Source organism: Pipistrellus kuhlii, unplaced genomic scaffold (genome assembly GCF_014108245.1).
Source record: "Pipistrellus kuhlii isolate mPipKuh1 unplaced genomic scaffold, mPipKuh1.p scaffold_m20_p_3, whole genome shotgun sequence".
Lineage (NCBI taxonomy): Eukaryota > Metazoa > Chordata > Mammalia > Chiroptera > Vespertilionidae > Pipistrellus > Pipistrellus kuhlii.
Window position 1 is genome coordinate 41,696,189 of NW_023425529.1, and position 19,677 is coordinate 41,715,865.

General features: G+C 56.5%; 1 protein-coding gene across 1 annotated transcript; it reads left to right on the forward strand.

The window, feature by feature from the left end:
* The first annotated feature begins 5,309 nt into the window (after window positions 1-5,309).
* On the forward strand, window positions 5,310-11,272 carry WNT1 (Wnt family member 1). The gene is made up of 4 exons (XM_036458198.2): window positions 5,310-5,838; window positions 6,571-6,824; window positions 7,505-7,770; window positions 8,159-11,272. The coding sequence occupies exons 1-4, from the start codon at window positions 5,735-5,737 to the stop codon at window positions 8,645-8,647; spliced, it is 1,113 nt and encodes a 370-aa protein (XP_036314091.1). The 5' UTR covers window positions 5,310-5,734; the 3' UTR covers window positions 8,648-11,272.
* Window positions 11,273-19,677: the final 8,405 nt, after the last annotated feature.

A 19,677-nucleotide genomic window follows, 5' to 3' on the forward strand; every position in this document is an offset into this window, starting at 1 on the left:
ACAGTCATCTCTTCCTTGGTGGTGGCCATTTGGCTCTGCTGAGCAGCCAGCCTCCAGCCTGCACTTCTGGAGTCCTGGCCTGTGCTGCCGGGGACACTGCTGTCTAGGAGGCAGAGCAGTCTGGAGAGATGAGAGATTTTCGTCTGGTGGGATATTTATTGATCACCCTTGTGTGCCAGGCCCTGAGCAAGCTAGGGAGGTATAAGCGCTATGGTTCCCGACAGTGGACAGCTGTGACCACAGGAGGTTGCTTTTTTTTCTCTCTGTGTTCCCACCTGAGGGAGGTGGCGGGAGAAGGTACCCTGGAGCTCTTGCCTCTCCTTCCTGTTTAGGGAACAAGAACCAAACCGAGGGTGGCTTTTTGAGGCCATCAGAATCCACAAGACCTATCCCAGTAGCTCTCATCCTCACACCTGGATTTGGTGATTCTGGCCAGTGTCTTCGTCCTTCTTCCTGCACGTCAGCCTACAAATCCACCCAGGTCCCTGAAGGAGGGGAGCGAGGTGTCCTAGCCCCCTCTTCTCCCACGGGATCCCTTGGACATGTGTCTCTGAGTCCCCCTCAGGTTTTGGAGAGCACCTTCTGGTTTGGTCCTTGTCAGGCGGCAGTATAATCAGATGCCAAGGAAGGGCCAGGGTCAGAACCATCCATTGCAACTTCTCAGTGACTCCAGGGCTCCCCAAGTTAGCCTGTCTCAAATCCAAAAACCCATACAGCTGGTCCCTTTTCCTGAAGAAGTAGAACTCTGGGACAGGAGGCCAAAGGCAGGCAGACTGGGTGGCCTGAGCTGGCCCCCAGTGCCCTCAGCCCGACCGGCTGGCCTGAGCACTGACCCGCAGGCAGGCCGCTGAGGGTGGTGGGGCAGGCGGGGCCTGGAGAGGGCTGTGGGTACACACCCATTGCCTAATATCCCAAGCACGCGGCCAGCTCCAGGAAAGGGGAGGGGCGGGAACCAGAGAGACCTTGACAAGGGTTGGGGCCATGACTAGAGAGGAAAGTGAGGGGCTGTCATTACTTCAGGGAGGGAGTGGGAAAGAGCTGATCCCCCTGCTCCTCGATGAGAGGAGTGGAAGGCTGCCTTCCCATCACAGGGATGGAGGGTGTAGCCGGATCTATCTGGGAAGGACACTGGGGCCCTGGAGGGCGGGGGTCAAACGAGAATGGGGGCCTCTGGAGATTGGGGGATCGAGCAACCGAGGCGGTGGCTTAAGCCAAGAGCAGCCTCGGAAACCTCCTTCTCCTCCTCCCGCTGTGTTTGCCTTGGCCCGGGGTCCCGAGTGAGTCATCTATTGCTGAGCCGCTGATAGGGGCGGCCAGGCCCGGGGAACCCAAATTAAAGGCCCAGGAGGGATGGATGCGCCCGCAGTGGTGAGCTCAGCTGTGCTGCCCACCCTCCTCCTCTCACGCCTTCTACTGCAGCACCGTAGGCCGCCACCTGGAGGCGCCAAAGGGTCCGAATCCCAACTGCGCTGGGCTCTCAGGAAGCCCCTACGTTCAGCAGTGAGCTCCAAGAGTGGGTGGGATTACCTTAGCCAGAACTTGGTCCGCTTCTCTGCCAGAGGCTGATGCCTTCTCAGACCAAGGAGGTAGTGCCGCCTGCTGGTGCTTCAAAGGAAGGTAGGCTCCTCTGCCCACAAACTCAGCCCTGTTCCCCTGCTTCCTCCCCTCAGACAGCTCTCTCCCGTTTCTATTCCAAAAGGGCTGATTTGCTACTTTCAAGCCTTTAAAATTCTCAGTGATCAAAAGTGATCCCAAGAAAAATAAAGCAGGGTAAAGGAGATAGTGGGATTTCATTTTATGGGGGGAGAGAAAAGTGAGACAACAAACCTATGGAGTTCCCTGAGGAAGGGCATTTCAGAAGACAGAAAAGCAAGAGCAAAGATCCTGAGACAGGAGCTTGTTTAGTATGTTCAAGGAATTAGCAAGGAGGCCACTGTGGTGTAGGGAGAAACCCACCTGGGAGAGAGTTCACCTGCAATGAAATTAGAGGGCAAGCTAGGAGCAGGGTCAGATCATAAAGGCCTTGTAGGCTACTGTTAAGATTTTGCCTTTTTCTTTGAGTGAAATGGGGAATCACTGGAAAATTCTGAGCAGGGAAATTAGTAATCTGACTTTTGTTTCAGAAAGAATAGTTCTGGTTGCTGTGTGGAGAACAGACTGTGTGTGTGGAGAGGGGGTATAAGCACAAACCACCGTTGTAGCAGGAAGGTGGTAAGAAGGGATCAGATTCTGCATATATTTTGAAGACAGAAGGACAGGCTTTGTTGACTGATTTGAAGTTCAGTATAAGAAAACAGATGAGTCAAGGATAACTTTAAAATTCTTTTCCTGAGCAACTAAAGGAAGGATGGAGTTGCCAGTTACTGAGCTGAGGATGACTGATGACAAAGCAGGTTAGGGCGAGGGAAGAATCAGGAGTTCAAGTTTTGGGCATGTGCCTTTTTGAGATGCTTATTCAATTGTTAGATGTGCAAGTCAGAGGGTCCAGAGACATAAATTAGGGAGCATGAGACCAGAGAGTTCACCACAGGAGTGAGTGTAGACTGAGAAGAAGCTCCCAATTGAACTGGGGTACAGTCCCAATTTAGTTTAGAAACTGGTACACAAGGTGGAACCAGATAAGGAGACTGAGAAGGTGAGCAGCCCAGGAGGTAGGGACGGTGTTCCAGAACTTTTCAAAAAGGAGGAAGTGTCCAACTCTGGGTGCGGCTCCTGAAAGGTTAATCATGATGAACCCTGAGAGTTGACTGTAGAGCAACAAGGAGGGCAGGGATGATTTCGATAGGAGGAAGAGTGGGTTCGAAGGTCTGGTTAGGGTGGAAAGAGAGAATAAAGAAAAGAAATTGGTGTTAGTGTTTAAGGTAAACCTCTTGAGTTTTTCTGTAAAAGGAAACAGACAAATGAGGCAATCTTGGGTGGCAGTGTGGAGTCAAATAAGTTTTGGGGTTTTTTAGATGGGAGATATTACAGCATATTTATTTTATGTTGAGAGACAAGTTGATGATACAGGAAAGAAAGAGCGAACAATGGACAGAGTGATGATCTGATCCAAAGAGAAACGTGGGCCAGGTCATACATAATGTGACCCAGACCTGGAGCCCTCCTGCTCTTCCCTCCTATTCCTGGTGCGTGGAATGCTGGCTTCTTTCCTCTCTCTCCACCTCTGCTTGTCACCAGTGGTCACAGACAGGGTTTCCCTTTCTGTTGGCTCACCTTCACCTCCAATGGGCCTTTTTCAATCCACCAGGCCAAAGGACTTTGACCCAGGCCCCAGTAAGGAGGAACTCCTAAAGGATAAAGCTGCCCATGGTACATTGTCTATCTACTTGAGCCATCCATGCTGGGTGCCCTCTGCAGGGACTACTGGATTTTGGACCCTCGGAGAAAGCGGGGCCAGTACACATTGTCCCTCCAGGTTGAATCCTTAGAGGAGCCAGCGACACTGTACTGGGCCAAGGGCCTGGGAAGAACAATCCCCCCAAAACTAACCTCCCTTGGGCTTCATTTAGGTTCACACACATCTCATTTAAAATGCAAATCCCCAGGAAGATCAATTAAACTTATCAGGCATTTATTCCTTAGAGTGATTTCCCTGCTTTGGAGGGGAAGCCTGGACATTTCTAGGACTTGGAACTCTTTAGATACATTACTCAGTGAGAAAGCATCCTAAAGGCAAGAGACAAGAAAAAGAGAGAATGATTCCAAATGAGAGGCAGGAATCGCAGTCACAAGCAGCTGGTCAGGTGGAAAAGGCCTGGGCGTTGAGTCAAAATAGTATGGGTGTCAGCCTGGCACTGTCATTTATTCATTTATCAGCTGTGGGGACCTTGGACAACTACCTAATCTAATTTTTCCTCTCTAAAATAGGAGGGGATCCTCCCTCCTGCCAGGGGCCAGCAGTGTGCTGATGGGGTATGATAACTAGGCCGGGAGTGCCCCCAGGCCTTGTCTAGGGAACAGCAGCCACTTCTTCAATAGGCCAATGTGGTCTTGAACCTGAATTGGAGTCCCTGGGAGGGGAGAGAAAAGTGTACAACAGAGGAAGGAGATGGTTGCAGGTGCTCTGGGTCTCCCAGCCTGGTCAGAGCGGAAAGAATCAGAGTTTGGGGGCAAGACAGAAACTTGGCAGAAAAATCCAAAAATAATCGAAACATGGAAACACAGGTTTCCTATTCTGGGTTCACTTTAGCCAGCGGCCCTTCTCTTCCCAGTCCTCCCCCAGCACACATACACCTGACACCTATTCCATTGCCCTTCCTCCTGAGCTGGTCCTCAGGCTCAGACACTCCAGGCCTGGTTCATCTTGACACTACCCTGGTTGCTGGCTCAGCCTTATCCCCCAGTGACATGCACAGACTGCTTGACACATACCACAGGATGACACACTATAGGATGACACAAGGTACACAGGGCAAAAGTGACACATATATGCATATTCAATCTCCCCATGCACACATTCATCCACCCACTCACCCACCTCCACACTCAGTCCCAGACAGTCTCCATCCCTCAGTTAACTGGGTCTCTCCTGACAGTATTCACCCCTCCTTCCTGACACATAGAAGATGGCACACTGCCCCAGGGGGTGGCTATGACAAGATGACTTGATCATCCCCTTTGACCTGAGTCAAACTCCAAAATTCTTTAGAAAGGCTTCTAACATTCCTCCATGTACAGACCATGGAGTTTCTGTACATGAAAACACACACTGTGTACACTCAGAACACATTCGTGCACATTCTCAAATGCACTCTCATCTGCATTCTCTCTCTCTCTCTCTCTCTCTCTCTCTCTCTCTCTCACACACACACACACACACACACACACACACACACAGCCACTAGTGTGCACCTTCCGGCCCATAAGCACAGGCTTCTTCAGGTTTCTCTTTATGGCCAGGCTTTGTTTAGTTAGCTCACCCCCCAACCCACCACCGGGGATTTCCCTGACCACAGCCCCACCTCCACCCCTAGTCTCCCCCTTTTCCTTCCCTACCCAGCCATGGGGGTTCCTGGGTGGGAAGGCATCTCCCCAGAGTCGCTGCCCAGAACCACAGCTTTCCTTCCTCCCCTTAGGATGGGGGAGAGATGGGACACCCGAGAAGCCTGGGGTGACGTCGAGGGGACAGCCCCAGGGGCAGGCAGGCGGCAAAGCAGCTGGGTCCGGTGGATTCTCATGGAAAATCCAGAGAGCGCGTTGTCGCTGCGCCCCCTGGTGGACGCTGGGCCCCGACGGGCTCCCGACGCCAACGGGAGAGAGAGAGGCAGGCGGGCGGGCGCGCGTGGGAGGGCGCCCTAAGGGGAGGGGTCGGCCGCCAGTGCAAGCCCGGAGGCGGGAGCCACCGGGCAGGGGGGCGGGGGTGAGCCCCGACGGCCAGCCCTTCAGCGCCGGGCTCAGACGGGCGGGAGCCAAGGCCCCGCTCGCTGCCCATTGTCTTTGCGTGCCCCTGACCGGTGCGCCCTGGTGCCACAGTGCGCCCGGCGGCGGAGCAGCCTCCTCTCGTCACTCCAGCCGGTGCCGCAGCTATAAGAGGCGGTGCCGCCCGCCCCGCCGCGGCTGCCTCGGCCCGCCAGCTGGGACCGCGAGCCATGCTGCCCGCCGCCCGCCCCCGGGGCTGCTAGAGCCAGACTGCGAGCTCCACGGCCGCCGCCGCCGCCGCATCCCGTCCCACCGTCGCGGGCAGCAGCCAGAGCCGCCCCAACTGCACCGCAGAGAGGGCCAGGCCGGGCAGGCCATGGGGCACGGGGCGCTGCTGCCCGGCTGGGTTTCCGCTGCGCTGCTGCTGGCGCTGGCCGCGCTGCCCGCCGCTCTGGCCGCCAACAGCAGCGGCCGATGGTGGTAAGTGCGCTGGTCCGGGGTCGCCACTTGTCTGGGGCGCAGAGCCAGGGCCAGCCCTGTCCGGCTCCCACGCTCTGGGACCGGTCCGCAGACAGGCTTCCTCCTGCGCTCCGACTTCCCTGCGAGACGCCGAGGGGCGCTCTGGAGCGGAGTTGCTCCAGGAGATCAAGCTCTGCGGAAGTGGGGTGAATGTCCGGCCACACAGCCCCACGATACTCCAGATGCGAGCCCACTCCTCCCTTCTAGCACCGCCTTTCTTCCGTGAGCCCCAGAGCCAGGCTCACGGCGGTGGCCGCCCCACAGGTCTCCCTGCTGCAGGAAGCAGAAGGCCAGGCGTGCTTAGAAAGGAGCAAGAGGAGGGTGGGACTCCGGAGCACATCACGCCTTGGGTGGGCATGGGTTGCAGGCCAGGATGGCTTCGCCAGGCTGTCCGGACCATGCCCTGGGAGCCAAGGTGGACATCTATGTTCCGGGTTCCCTGTGCTGTCCCTGTGCAGTCCGGTCTCCACACCCAGGGCCCCTAGCACCCCCAGAACGCGTGGTCTCACAAAAGTCTGGGCGACCAGTCCTTTCCCTCTGTGGAGCCCAGGAGCGTAGAATCATTACCTTGTGATGATCTCCAGCCACTCTTTCCAGGCAAATAGCTCCAGAGACAGCAGGGCGGGCACGACCTCTTTGGTTTGGGAAAGGTCCCCCTTCCAGAGCCTGAGCTCTCATCATGCGTCTCTCCAGGGGCATCGTGAACGTAGCCTCCTCCACGAACCTCCTGACCGACTCCAAGAGCCTGCAGCTGGTGCTGGAGCCCAGCCTGCAGCTGCTGAGCCGCAAGCAGCGGCGGCTGATCCGCCAGAACCCGGGGATCCTGCACAGCGTGAGTGGGGGGCTGCAGAGCGCCGTGCGCGAGTGCAAGTGGCAGTTCCGGAACCGCCGCTGGAACTGCCCCACAGCCTCGGGGCCCCACCTCTTCGGCAAGATCGTCAACCGAGGTGGGTACCCCCCGGAAGGCGACGCCTCCAGGACCAGGGGAACTCGGGGTCACCCACAGGGCATGGGTGGGCGAAGGCAGGGAAGGTGTCCCGGGTTCCCGTAGGGTCACACAACCAGCTGGCCAGGAGCTTTACGCTCAGCGCCAGCTCTGGACCAAACTCAGCCTGCCAGGCGCTTTCAAGCCCTGCACCTCCGACACGAAGCTTAACTTTTCTGAGCCGCTGCCTCGGAAAAGGGGATTCGGAATTGTGGCCGCTGGCCGCCGGGCGCTGGCCAGGGTCGCTTCCCCTCCTCCCGCCTCTAGACTCTGCTCTCTGTGGGGTTGTGTCTTGCCTCCAGCACAGCAAGACTTGCTTCGCAGACGTGGGCCGAGTTTGGGCTGCAGAGAGGTCTTGGGGTGCAGTTCTTCCGCTCCCCCTTTTTTTTCTTCTTTCTTTCTGGGGTTGCCCCACTTCCACTGAGGAGCCAAAATGCGCTGAGTCTCTAACGCGTGATTGCAACTATGGACGTGGGTGCGGGCCCCCTCACGCGCTTTCCCTACGAGACCAGCTCCCCCACACAGCCCACCGCCTGGACTCCGGGGCGCAGGACTCCGGGGTCCCAAGCCCTCCACCGAGGGTGCTGGCCGCGCACCGCGGGGCCCTTCGCTGACCCCCGATCCCTGATCCCTCCCCCACAGGCTGTCGGGAAACAGCGTTTATCTTCGCCATCACCTCCGCCGGCGTGACCCACTCGGTGGCTCGCTCCTGCTCCGAGGGCTCCATAGAGTCCTGCACGTGCGACTACCGGCGGCGCGGCCCCGGCGGCCCCGACTGGCACTGGGGTGGCTGCAGCGACAACATCGACTTCGGCCGCCTCTTCGGCCGCGAGTTTGTGGATTCCGGGGAGAAGGGGCGGGACCTGCGCTTCCTCATGAACCTTCACAACAACGAGGCGGGCCGCACGGTGAGCTGAGGGCAGGGGTCCGCGCTTGGTGACAAGGCCAGGACTCAGGGGCGAGGACCAGGGAGCGCATCCTGACAGAGCGGGGGGGAGGGGGGCTTGGAGGAAGCCTGAGGATGGAAGGGGTAAGAGGCAGGAGGCAGAGGGATGCCTGGGGCCGAGGACAGGGATAGCCAAAGAGGCTAGAGGTCATGTGACCCATAGAAATTATTGCCTGCTGCCCCCTCTGTTGTCCAGATTCAAAAAATAAGGCTGAAAGGCCAAGACGGCGTGACACCCGAATCTCTGGGGGGCGTCTCCTGCCTCCCTTCCGCTGGGCGCGGAGGCCGTTATGGGGTGGGCGGCTCTGGCTCCCCCGGCGCCCTGGGACAGCCTTTCCCTTTCCCCCCAGACCGTGTTCTCCGAGATGCGCCAGGAGTGCAAGTGCCACGGCATGTCGGGCTCGTGCACGGTGCGCACGTGCTGGATGCGGCTGCCCACGCTGCGCGCCGTGGGCGACGTGCTGCGCGACCGCTTCGACGGCGCCTCGCGCGTCCTCTACGGCAACCGCGGCAGCAACCGCGCCTCGCGGGCCGAGCTGCTCCGCCTCGAGCCCGAGGACCCCGCGCACAAGCCGCCCTCGCCCCACGACCTCGTCTACTTCGAGAAATCGCCCAACTTCTGCACGTACAGCGGGCGCCTGGGCACGGCCGGCACCGCGGGGCGCGCCTGCAACAGCTCATCGCCCGCGCTGGACGGCTGCGAGCTGCTCTGCTGCGGCCGCGGCCACCGCACCCGCACGCAGCGCGTCACGGAGCGCTGCAACTGCACCTTCCACTGGTGCTGCCACGTCAGCTGCCGCAACTGCACGCACACGCGCGTCCTGCACGAGTGTCTGTGACGCGCTGCCTGGACTCGCCCGCGAGAGCATGCTCCTCAAGCCCCTCCTCCTCCTCCCCCCGCAATTCTCTGGCACCTAACACTCTGATAACACACTCACCCCGTCTGCCCATCCACATCCCCGCGATTCTTACGCATCCTCCTCCTACCTGGGGACTGCTGAAACCACTTGCCTGGGGCGGTAGGAACCTTCTTGCCATCCTGATGGACCTGCCTTCACCTACCTCCCTCCCTCTCCGCGGGAGACCCCATTGCACTGCCCCCCACCCCCAACCCTGCTTGGCTAGGAGGTGAGAGAAGGATTCGTCCCCTCCCCCATGGCGAGTCGGCTCCAGATACCACTCCGCCGCTATCGACCTCCCTGCCTCTCTCCCTCCCACTCGAACTCCGTTTTCTCCCAATGCCTACCCGCCCCTGCCAAGGGTGCAGACCCTGAACACACACATGGGCATCAGGGCCTTTCTCCTCCCCACCTACCGCTGAAGCAGGAGGGGCCGGGTGAAAGAGCAGCTGCAGCTGTGGTGATATGGAAAATGAAGTTGGGGGACCCAGCAGAAACACCCCCATTCTTCCAGCCCCAGTGATGGAGCCATTGAACAGCTGTGAGCCATGCCTCCCTCAGCCACCTCCTACACTTTCCTGTCCTGCCTCCTCATCAGTGTGTAAATAATTTGCACTGAAACGTGGATACAAAGCCACGCGTTTGGTTGTTGTAAATAAAACTATTTATTGTGCTGGGTTCCAGCCTGGTTTGCAGAGACCACTTCCACCCCCAACCAAACCCCTCTCCACTCTTCTCTTCTATTGCCCTTCAGCCTTTTCTGATCCCTCTTCTCCTCTCCCCAATTTTTCAAAGATGCCTTTGCCTAACTGGAATCAGCATTTCCTTCCACTGTAGCTATTAGTGGCTCCTCGCCCCCACCGATACAGTATCTATCTTCCTCTGCAGAATAAAAATCTCTATTTTTATCAATGACTTGGTAGCTTTTCCTTGAAACCAGAACACACCATTGTTTACCTCTCTGAAACAAATAGGATAGGTTGTTGGAGGACTGGTTGTCATGCCCTGCAAACGGACCCTGAGACCCTGACCCTTGGTTGACCCTAATGAGGCCACTGGGGATCCAGGTCTCCAGAAGAACCTGGTCAGAAGCCCAAAGGTCCTGCACGTTTCTTTTTCTTATTCAAACACCAACTGGCAGTGTGATGTTATTGGCTGTGTGAGGTTGGATGTGTGAGGTTGGATGTGTGATATTGGACAAGTGCGTGAGGCCTCAGTTTCTTCCCTTGCGGAATGGGAATGAAACAAACTCAGAGCCTGCCTTTCCTGGCTGGAACAGTCGGTGTGAGAATAGCTACAACTGCGAGATAGCCAGGACTGCGTTCTGAAAAGAAACCAGAGATACCCAAGGAAGGGCGCTGCTGCCTCTGGTGTGGAGTGGCTGGTCCCCGGAGCCTGTCTGCTCCAGCTGTGGTCAGGCAGTGGCAGTGAGGACTTGCAACACCGTAACCAAAAGGAAACCCAAGTGTGGCCATAACCAAACCGTGAAGCTAACCATTCCCATAAAGAGCCCATTGAGGAGTCCGAGCTAACGACACTGACACCTCTGTGCGCGCATTCACGAGTTGGCTGGCGGAAGTACTAATCCTGCCCGCAGCCCTAAACCTGTCTCTAACTCTAATCCTCTCCCTATGCCTAGGCCTAAGTGTAACCTTAGCCTTAACCCTAACTTCAAACAATAACCCCTTCCTAAACTCTAATGCCTGTCCCTAATCCTAACACTTCCCCCCAGGGGGGGACTCGAAAGGCAGGCTCTCCACTCCCCCACCCCCCAAGGGCAACATCTCACCACAGCCAAATGGAGAATTTCCCCTCTCCCCGGGACTCTTTTGCTGTGGTTGGTGCCTCCCACCTCTCCCTGGGTGTGTGAACTCTGACCCTGTTAGCCTTTGGGATGTGTAGGGGGAGAGGAGTGGAGCCAGGAGCTGCTCAATCCTGCAATGCCACCCCTTTCCCTTTCCCTTCATCTGCCAAGCTAGCACCAGCTCAGCTCTGTGGGCAGTCGGGGGAGGAATATTATTGATCTGGGGTAGGAGGCACCTGACAAGCCTTGGATTTCCAGTAAAGAACCCCCTGCAGAGAAGCTATTAGATCCCTCAGCTTCTAAAGCTAGAAGTTAATGGGCTGCCCGAGGCCGAGGCCCAGGGGGGCTCAGGCCCCTGAGGGACAATGCCAGCGTCGGGGAGAAGCAGCAGGGTGGGGAACAGGAGGGTTGGCAGCTGGCCCCCACCACCCTCACCTGACTCCTGACTCCGAGACCTAGATCAATGACTGCTTTGGGCCCAGATGCTGGACGGCTTTGGGCTGAGTGGACACACAGGAGCTGAAGAAGAGCAAGAGAAAGCCATGAATCCTGTTCTGAACTAGCTTTTCAACCGATCTTTTTGGTTTTCTTCCCAGTCTTGGTTGCCTTAGCTATTAAATAGGGGTGGTTATGGGCACTTAGACTTCTGTAGGAAGGGGATGAGGTTCAGAGGAAATCATGTGCATGAAAGCTCCGGTCATTTGGACGCTTGCTGACACCTCTTCTGTGCCAGGCATGTGCCCAGTGCTGGGGATGCAGCCACAGTGCCTGCTTGGAAAGTTCACAGTCCAGCTGGGGAGTCAAGCACACCGACATACCACATAGGTAGTGTGGCAGGGGGGAGTACAATGGAGGCTGGGGAATTTCAATACCCTCAGCACGTGTGTGAGGTTTAAGGACAGACTCCTGCACTCAGGGCCTCAGCATGGAAGCCCCTCCTTCGCAGGAGTGGGGACTTTGAAGAGGAGGTAGGCAAGTGCAGAGTGAGGACTAGTTCTCAGGGGGGCATACACCAATAAAGGGGGAAAGCAAACAAAAGGGCTATAAGATCTGCAAAGCACTATATCGTCTGAAGTAATTATTTTGTGACTATGAGCATCTATGCCATCCTCAGGCAAAACCCAAGCAGGCGAATCCTGGGGAGAAAACCAGCTGTGCCTGGTGAGGGGCCTCGCTGCAGTCTCAGGGCCCAGAGCAGCTCAGGTTGGGGCGGGGCGGGGTTGGGGGGATGCAGAGGAGAGTCCTATGGGGAATGGCCTGATGCCTCAGCCCTGCCCCATCCACGCAGGCGATCCTCCCACCCACCTCTGATCTTCAGGTGCCAGAGGCCACACACCAGGGGAATCTGAGGCTGCCAGGGACCCTGACACATGGTTGGCCTCAGCAAGCGAGGGAGGTGCAGGTCTTGAAATATCCGGGGAGAGGGGGAGAGGAAAACCTGAGAGGACTGAGATGGCAGGCAGGCACAGTCCCCAGGGGGTCAGCAGGCTGGCACCACGCACACCCTGCCACACGCACCCTGGAAAAACCCTGTCAGTGGGGCTGCAAATACCCCCGGGTCTAGCACATCTCCCCCCACCCCCCGGCTGGGTCAGTCCTCCTCTCCAAGCCAGAGGGAGAAAAATAACAAAATGAGGAGAAAATAAGCTGTTTGGCTGTGGTGTGAGCAGGAATATCCATGCAGAGCTGCCCACCACTCACCCTTACTCACTCTTTCCACACCCAGCCGGGGCGCCCAGCATGAGACAGACCACCCCTCTGCCCCCTCCCCCGTCTGGGCTAAAAGCAGACGCTGGTGAGCGAGCAGCAGGTTATAAATATGCCCAGGGAACTGCCGCCAACTCGCTCCCTTGTCATCCCCTGGGATGGGATAGGGTGGGGTGGCTCCCGAGGAGGAGGAGCCAGGGCTGCCCTGCTCCCTGGGGCCCAGGAGGAAGTGGGGCTTCCAGAGGCTACTGAACTTTTTTTTTTTTTTTTTTTTTTTTTTTTGCTCTTTTTAAAGGGCAGGAACCACTGCCACTTGCTTTTTCCTGGACATTGGCTCATCTGCTCAGAGGTGGGGTCCCCATCCTTCCTGCAATGAAAGGGCCTTAAGGCCACTCACTTTGTGTCCTTGTGCAGCCCGGCACCATGTCTCTTCCTCACACCCATTCATCCTCAGCAAATCCCAAGTCCATTCATTCATTCCACAGGCATTTACAGAGGTCAGGCGGGAGGCCAGCCCTGTGCACAAGCACACCTGCATGCACAAGTGTGCGCACATGCGTGTGCATGCACACAGCAGCCTCCACGCCCGTGTGTTCACGCCAGCTCCTGCCCCCAGTACGGATGCCTTGGCTTTAACCTGGCCACTTCGTCAGGAAGGGGAAAGCTTCAGGATCCTGGTTCTACCTCAGGATCAGGGGTGGGATGGGGAGGGGGACAGAACAGGGCCCCTGAGCATTCCTGCTTCCACTGTTTCCCTGATGCTCGAGAGGGTCCCTTTCCTCCTGCCAAACCGTCTTCCCTGTGTAAGTGCCGCTCTAGGAGGAAAGGGCCACTTAGTGGGAAGCCGGAGGGCACCTGCCCAGGCTACCTGAGCATTCTGCCTCCCAGCCACGTTGGCGCGAAGCTGGGCAAGAGGGGGCAGTGCCACCCTGAGAAGCTCCCGGCTCTCCTTCCCCAAAGATGAATCCCTCCCTCTCCCTCTTCCCTATTAATCCTCGGAAGTGAGGCCCCCATTGTGGCCCCTCGCCCTCCTTGGCTGGCGTCTAATTAACTCCTCCTGCCCCCGGTTTTGTGTGCCCCCCTTACCCCACCTTGTCGGCCCCGCCCCTCCGCTCCGCCTGCTCCCCCCCACGGACATTCCTGCCCGGCCGGGCTGCTGTGCCAGGGCAACCGGGGCTGGTCCAAGACCTAATCCCCCCGCCGCCTGGACGGGCCGGGGGAGCCCCACTCACCTCCCGGCTCTCTGGGGGCTGCCCGGCTCTGCTGTGGCGGAGACACACAATCGGGACAAAGGCGCGGCCCCCAGGGGGCTAACTCAGCCTTCACGCCCAGGTTGTGCGGCATTTGGGGAGTTTAATGAATTGTCCATCACGCCTTTCAGGGCCCGCCCGTCAGCCTGGATTAATCTTGGGAGCCCTGGTGGGGTAGGAGACACTAAGCCTGTATTTATTACTCTCCCATTGTCACTAATTGAGGTAATTATCTGTGACTCTGGCCTGGCCAACAATACCGCATTCACTCCCGGGACCTCGATGGGCCTGGCTCCCACTCTCAGCACCAACCCTCCCTCCTCTATCAAACCCATCGAGGGCTAAGTTGGGCCCTGAAGCATGTTGGGAAAGTGGACAATGTCCCACAATGCTTCACCTCCCAACCAGTTCTCCCACAGCCACCATTATGGGGCTGCAGCTAGGGAGAGATTTGCCAGCCCAAACAGGTGAGAAAAGAAGGCAGACTGTCAGGGAACAGGTTTGGCTGGCAGAGCTCTCAGGCCCCAGAGGGCCATGTTTCTGAAGTCTTTGGTTTTCTGGACTCCCCAGCTCTCTGGGCTGGTGGTCTGGGCCGGGGTCTCACAAGGCCCTTCTCTGGGTCCATCTTCATGTCCCTCCAGCCCCCAGAGCTCTAGGGTATTGGGAGATCCAACCCAGGCAAGGTGTACTCTGGTCAGGTCCCTACAGCTACCACAGTGGCAAAATGGCTGTGAGTGTGACAGGGGAGTTTGGAAGAAAGAATAGCAAAGGGCTCATCAGGGAGCTTATGGGAAGGGCAAGGAAAGCTGTTTAAGTAAGGAGCATTCAGGGTCACATTAATGTGGTCATGCAGCAATCTTAGGGGAAAATGTGGATTTGGAGGGAAGAGCAGTGCCAAAGAGTAGATTTCACATGGAGATGGCTTCCTAGGTCAAGGGGAATGGTCCTTGGGAACAGGTATGGGGGGTGGAGAGGGAAAGGGAGAGAGAGAGAGAGAGAGAAAGAGAGAGAGAGAGAGCAGAGAGAGCGAGAAAGAAAAAGAAGAAGAAGAAGAAGAAGAAGAAGAAGAAGAAGAAGAAGAAGAAGAAGAGGAAAAAGGAGGAGGAGGAGGAGGAGGAGGAGGAGGAGGAGGAGGAGGAGGAGGAGGAGGAGAAAGATTTGATCAGGACCAGAGGGTGAGCTCCTTGAGGGCAGAGACTGTGTTTTGGTCACTGCTGTTTTTCCAAGAGACTAGCATTGTACCTCGCACATACTAGATACTGTCAAATAAATGGATGGATAGATGTAGTACTTGCATTGGGGTTAGGGGTCTGCCAGCTCTTCTCTACCACAGGTGCACGCAGGCTCTTTATTCTGTCCCAGGACTTACTGGAAGGAAATGTCTACCATACAGGACAGTACTTGGAGGGGCACTTCACCAGCTGCAAAACTTAAGGACCATGGCAAACTCAGAGCTACAGTTGGAACAGCGCCACCTTGTGGTGTCTATTGGGAGAGCTCCTGGAAAGACCCCAGCAGAGAAAGCAGGGTCATTTCTCCTGAAAGCATGGGGAAGGGGGGTCCCGCCAAGAAGCAGCTACTCTTCTTCCTATATGTCTGACACCGAATTGCTGGGCCAGCGTTCCTGTGGAACAGTTTTATCATCTGTTCCCTCCCCTGCCAGCATTTGCTGAGAGCCTGCTCCAGGCCAAGCTTGCAGGGGCTACAGAGCTAAGTCAAAGGCACTACCCCTAAGTAGCTGATGGTCCAGTGGGGAATTCCACAAGGCAACAGAACCAGCAAAGGTCATGATCAGGCAGCAAATAAAACAATGTTATAGGCATCGAGGAGGACATTTACAGCTCAAACGTTCTCTGCCCCTCACCTCTCCCTCAGCTTTTCTCATTAAAGCTCAAATGTTGTATCCTTGTTTTCCAGAGGCACCTCATGATCTGACTCCCACACATCATCCCAGAGTCCCATCTTCCTGCACCTTTTCATTCCCCAGTACCTCTGTTTTCCATGAGAGCTGTGTGCTTCCCACCATTATATCTTTATTCACACCCTGGACTGTGCCTCTTGCCAATCTCCCCTGGTTGAAACCCATCTCAACGTCTCCTTCCTCCATGAAACTCTCCTCATTGTCCCTGGCAAAGCTGTCTTGCCTTATGAAGCACCTTCTAGGCGGGGCTTTCATTAACCGCACACACTGGCTGTCCGTGGGTGATTACCTGTTATCCTCCTGTGCTTCTAGCTTCCTGAGGACGCAGGCTCTGTGTTTTGTTCATCTTAGCAGCCCTTGCAAAACTGAGTTAGGCACATCGTATGCCCTTGTTAACAGAAGAAATGGGTGGATGGGTAGATAAATCGATGGGTGGGTGATAGACAGGATGGTGACGGATGGATAAATGGATGGGTGAGATGCATAGACAGGTGTATGCATACATAGATGCATGGATGGATGAACAGAGTATTAATGGATGGGTGGATGGATGGATGAATGGAGCAACTGCTCTCTAAAAGGACTCACAAAAGGCTATGGAATAGCAGGGGCTTCCGGGAGGAGCTGCCCCTCCCGCCTCCATGCCAGGACACGGAGAGGAGGTCACGGTATCCAGCTGGAGCCTCCCTTTGCTAATGTGTACATCCTCAGTGACTTGTCTCCCCAGGATCTTGGTACACTCCCACTCCCAAGAAGTCTCAGTCTGGGAGTTGCTCCTTCCTCCTTGCTCCCCTGGACCTTCTGGAGGGACTGCTTTCATTCACGTGTCATTTTGCGCTGCCTGCACTATCATGCTTCTGCAGGTTTCCTCTTCTGCATCCCTTTCCCCATCTCACACACACCCTAGATTTTTGAGCTCCCTGAAGACAGGAACTGTGTCTGAATCCCTTGTATATCCCTAGGGCCTGGCATACGTGTTTATTGGGTAAGCGAACAAATGAATTACCAAGAGAATGCTGACTCTTTTCTCACAGACACACTTTGCACACTTCCCATGTATTCATGTCCAGCCATCTCTCCTGGTCCTCCCCTCCTCACACAGATACACACGCTCCTGACTCTGATTTCCTTCAAGTCCCAGAGTTACGGCCTGATTGTTTCCTTTACTAATTTGTAGCTGATCCTGGGACGTCCCAGGGCCCTCCTGAGAGCCTGAAAGGGGAGGGGGCTCCTCGCTCCTAGAAAGCCACATTAACTGGGCTCCGTTTGGAACAGAAAAGGGTTCCCTGGGAAGAACCTGGCTGTGGGGAGGGCAGGAGGGTCCCCTGGTAACCTGAGGGCTGCTGCCCCGACCTGGCCACGCCCTCCTGCCTCTGCTGTCCCTACTCCTGACCTGTGACGCTGTCCCACGGTGGGGGGTGGCTGCGGCAGAGACAGCCAGATTTAGAAGTAATTTTCGCAGCAGGGAGCCTCCAGCCTGCCACCCACAGGGCCCTTGGAGCCAGTCTGAGATATGGCTCACCAAGGGCTGCCCCCAGATCTGCAGTCGCTCCTCCCCTTCTCCCCAGATCCTTAGCAGCTGGTGCTGACTCCATTCTCAGGCAAAGATGGAGGAAGTCCTGGGGTGGGAGCATGTGACTTAAGCACCCTCACCACCCAGGTGCTCCCAGTCAGTGTACCTACCATTGAGCCATTCAAGGAGCGTGTCTCCACCCCAGGGGTCCCCCCCTCCTCTGGATCTGGCCTCTGCTGCCTCTTTCTCCTCTTCCCTATCTCATGGTGTTTCCATACCCCCAACTAATGAAATAGCCCCAGAGAGAAATCATAATCAAAACTCGACCCTTACATATCACTTACGAGGTCCCAGGCACTGTTTTCAGTGTTTCACATATTGAATCGTTTAATCCTCCCAACAAGACCATGAGAGGAACACCATGAATAACACAGCTTTATAGCTGACACCAAGACACAAGAAGGCTGAGTAACTTGCCAAGGTCACACAGCCTGTTTGAGGCAGAGGCAAGATTCAAACCGGGGCCACATCGTCCATATCCTAAATACAAGACTGCCCTAGTTTTCTGATGATAGTGGAGAGAAGTAGAGGCAGGGGAAGAGGAGGAAGAGGCGGCTGTGGCCAGGTCCAGGGTGGGTAAACTCTTAAAAGCCGGTCTCCTGCGTCTTCAGCCTCTAAGGGGCTCAGGCTGTGAGGGGAGCCGCCCTCCACAGTGCCAGCCCCTCCTGTGCAGCTCACCCTTCTGCCAGCCTCAGAGCCCTGCTCCCTGGGCCGCAGCACAATCCAGGCAGATACTGTCACCACCGCCCTGACCTTCCTCCGTCTTCTTCCTGGCCTGAAACCCGTCCTCTTCTCAAGCCCAGAGGCCAGAGGCACACACTCCTCAGCGAGACCATCCCATCCCACCCTGGCCTCAGCATCTCTTCCTGCCTTTGTCATCCACAGCTCCCCCCGGGCGTACCCTTGACTTCAGTCAAATCAGACGACTTCTCCCACACTTACGCCTCTTGTTTTTGCTGTTCTTTCTACGTAAACCCCCTTTCCCCAAATTCAGTCTTTTTTTTTTTTTTTTTGTACTTAACACTCGCTGTTTAATTTTATCCTTATTTGTGTGTTTTCACCTTCACCCCATGACAAGCAGGCCTCACTCCTCTTTCCTGGAGTGCAGCCCAATTCCTGGTTCCTCTCAGGTGTTCGGTGAAAGCTCAGTGGTTAGAACCTGTAGTAGATAGCATTGTAGGTGGAAGGGAGACAGACCTCGGGAACCTTTGATCTCTGCTCCAGGTGACCCCCACTTCCTTTACTTCCTCTACCAGGAGCTAGCCGGAAGCCTGGCAGTGTGGGTTTCAGGCAGGTTCTGGGATAGACCTTCCCTGGGTGACTCTGACCAACGTTCTCCCCTCGGGTTCAGAAGCTTAGAGAGGACCCCCTCCCGGCTCCCACACACCAAGGAAAGGCAGCCAGCTTAGGGCCCCAGCCCCGTGTCCCCATCCTGCAGCCTCTCCAGGTGCGCGAGGCGAGTGATATGGAGATCACTGGAGACCAAAACCATACTGGTTGGAGGGAGGCACTGATCTGAAGGCTGAGCCAGAGTTGGAGGTGGCGGGACTGGGGTGGGGGTGGGGGGGTGGAGTGGAGGGCAGGGCCAGGCCGGACTCTGAGACTGAGTCTGGGCGAAGCCCCCGCGCCCGGCGAGCCGGCGGCTAAATTTACCCAGGCTGACTCAGCCCCTGCCCGGAATGGGGGGCGGGGGGGGGGTGCGCGGGGCAGTGGGAAGAGCCAGCGGGGGTGAGGGGCAAGGAAGGGAGAGTCCGCACTGGGGGAGACAGGAGTGGGCCGGGAGTTTCCATCAAAGACCGGAGTCTCTCCACCCCGCCCCCCCTCCACGCCCCCCCTCCGCCCACCGGGCGGGAGGGAGCGGAAGAGCCCTGTGGGAGGGACGCTGTGGGGACGGGGCAGGTGAGGGGAAGAAGAGGCCAAGGTTGGACAAAGGGAAGCTTAGATTTATTGAGCGCCTACTGTGTGCCAGGCACTGTGCACGGCGCTTTACATACATTACCGCATTCAGTCCTCACAACAACCCTGCGAGGTAGGTGTTTATATGCCCCCGTTTGACAGAGGAGGAAAGTGAGGCTCAGGGAGGTGAAGTGATTTGGCCAAGTTCACATGGCTAGTAAATAGAGAGAGGAGGTGGCCGAGATAAGAGACAAAAAAAAAAAAAAAAAAAAAAAAAAAAAAAAAAAAAAAACCACAAAAACCTCAGAGTCTGGGTCCCAAGCCGCTTGGCGTGGATAAATACAAAGAGGGGCTCGTTCAGAGGCCTGCTCCCGACCACGCACACCTGGAGGCGGCAAGGCCAGGGACCCGCGTTCACTAGGGATCCATCGAGTAACGGGCCTGTGGGAGTAGGAGGGACTCGCGGACGAGCTACAGGGGAAATCCGCGACCTGCGCGCGCCCCATAGTGGCCACAGCGAGGATCACACCCTACACCTCCAGGCTTTTACGGACAGCCTCCCTCTTCCTTCTGTAAGCAGTTTTTGGAAGAGGCAGAAATGCAAGAAATTGTCAGGTTCTTTCGGATGAATGATATCGCCTGGGTGGAAAATCGTGGCAATGATTCAGAGCATCACTAAGAAACCTTGGGGAGGAGGAAAGAGGAAGGTCTGAAGAGGTCTGCCTTCTCTCTCCTGTTTGGACCACCACAGGCCGGGGACAGTGACAAGGCCACCATCCTGCCTGTCTTGGGCGACCCTCATCTAAACCTGGAAGACTG

What these genes read in the sequence shown, in the direction of transcription:
- WNT1 (XM_036458198.2), top strand. Translation starts at nt 5,735, where the DNA reads ATGGGGCACGGGGCGCTGCTGCCCGGCTGGGTTTCCGCTGCGCTGCTG. An exon ending in AACAGCAGCGGCCGATGGTG is followed by an intron (nt 5,839 to 6,570) that starts GTAAGTGCGCTG and finishes GCGTCTCTCCAG; the next exon opens with GGGCATCGTGAACGTAGCCT. An exon ending in ACAACGAGGCGGGCCGCACG is followed by an intron (nt 7,771 to 8,158) that starts GTGAGCTGAGGG and finishes CTTTCCCCCCAG; the next exon opens with ACCGTGTTCTCCGAGATGCG.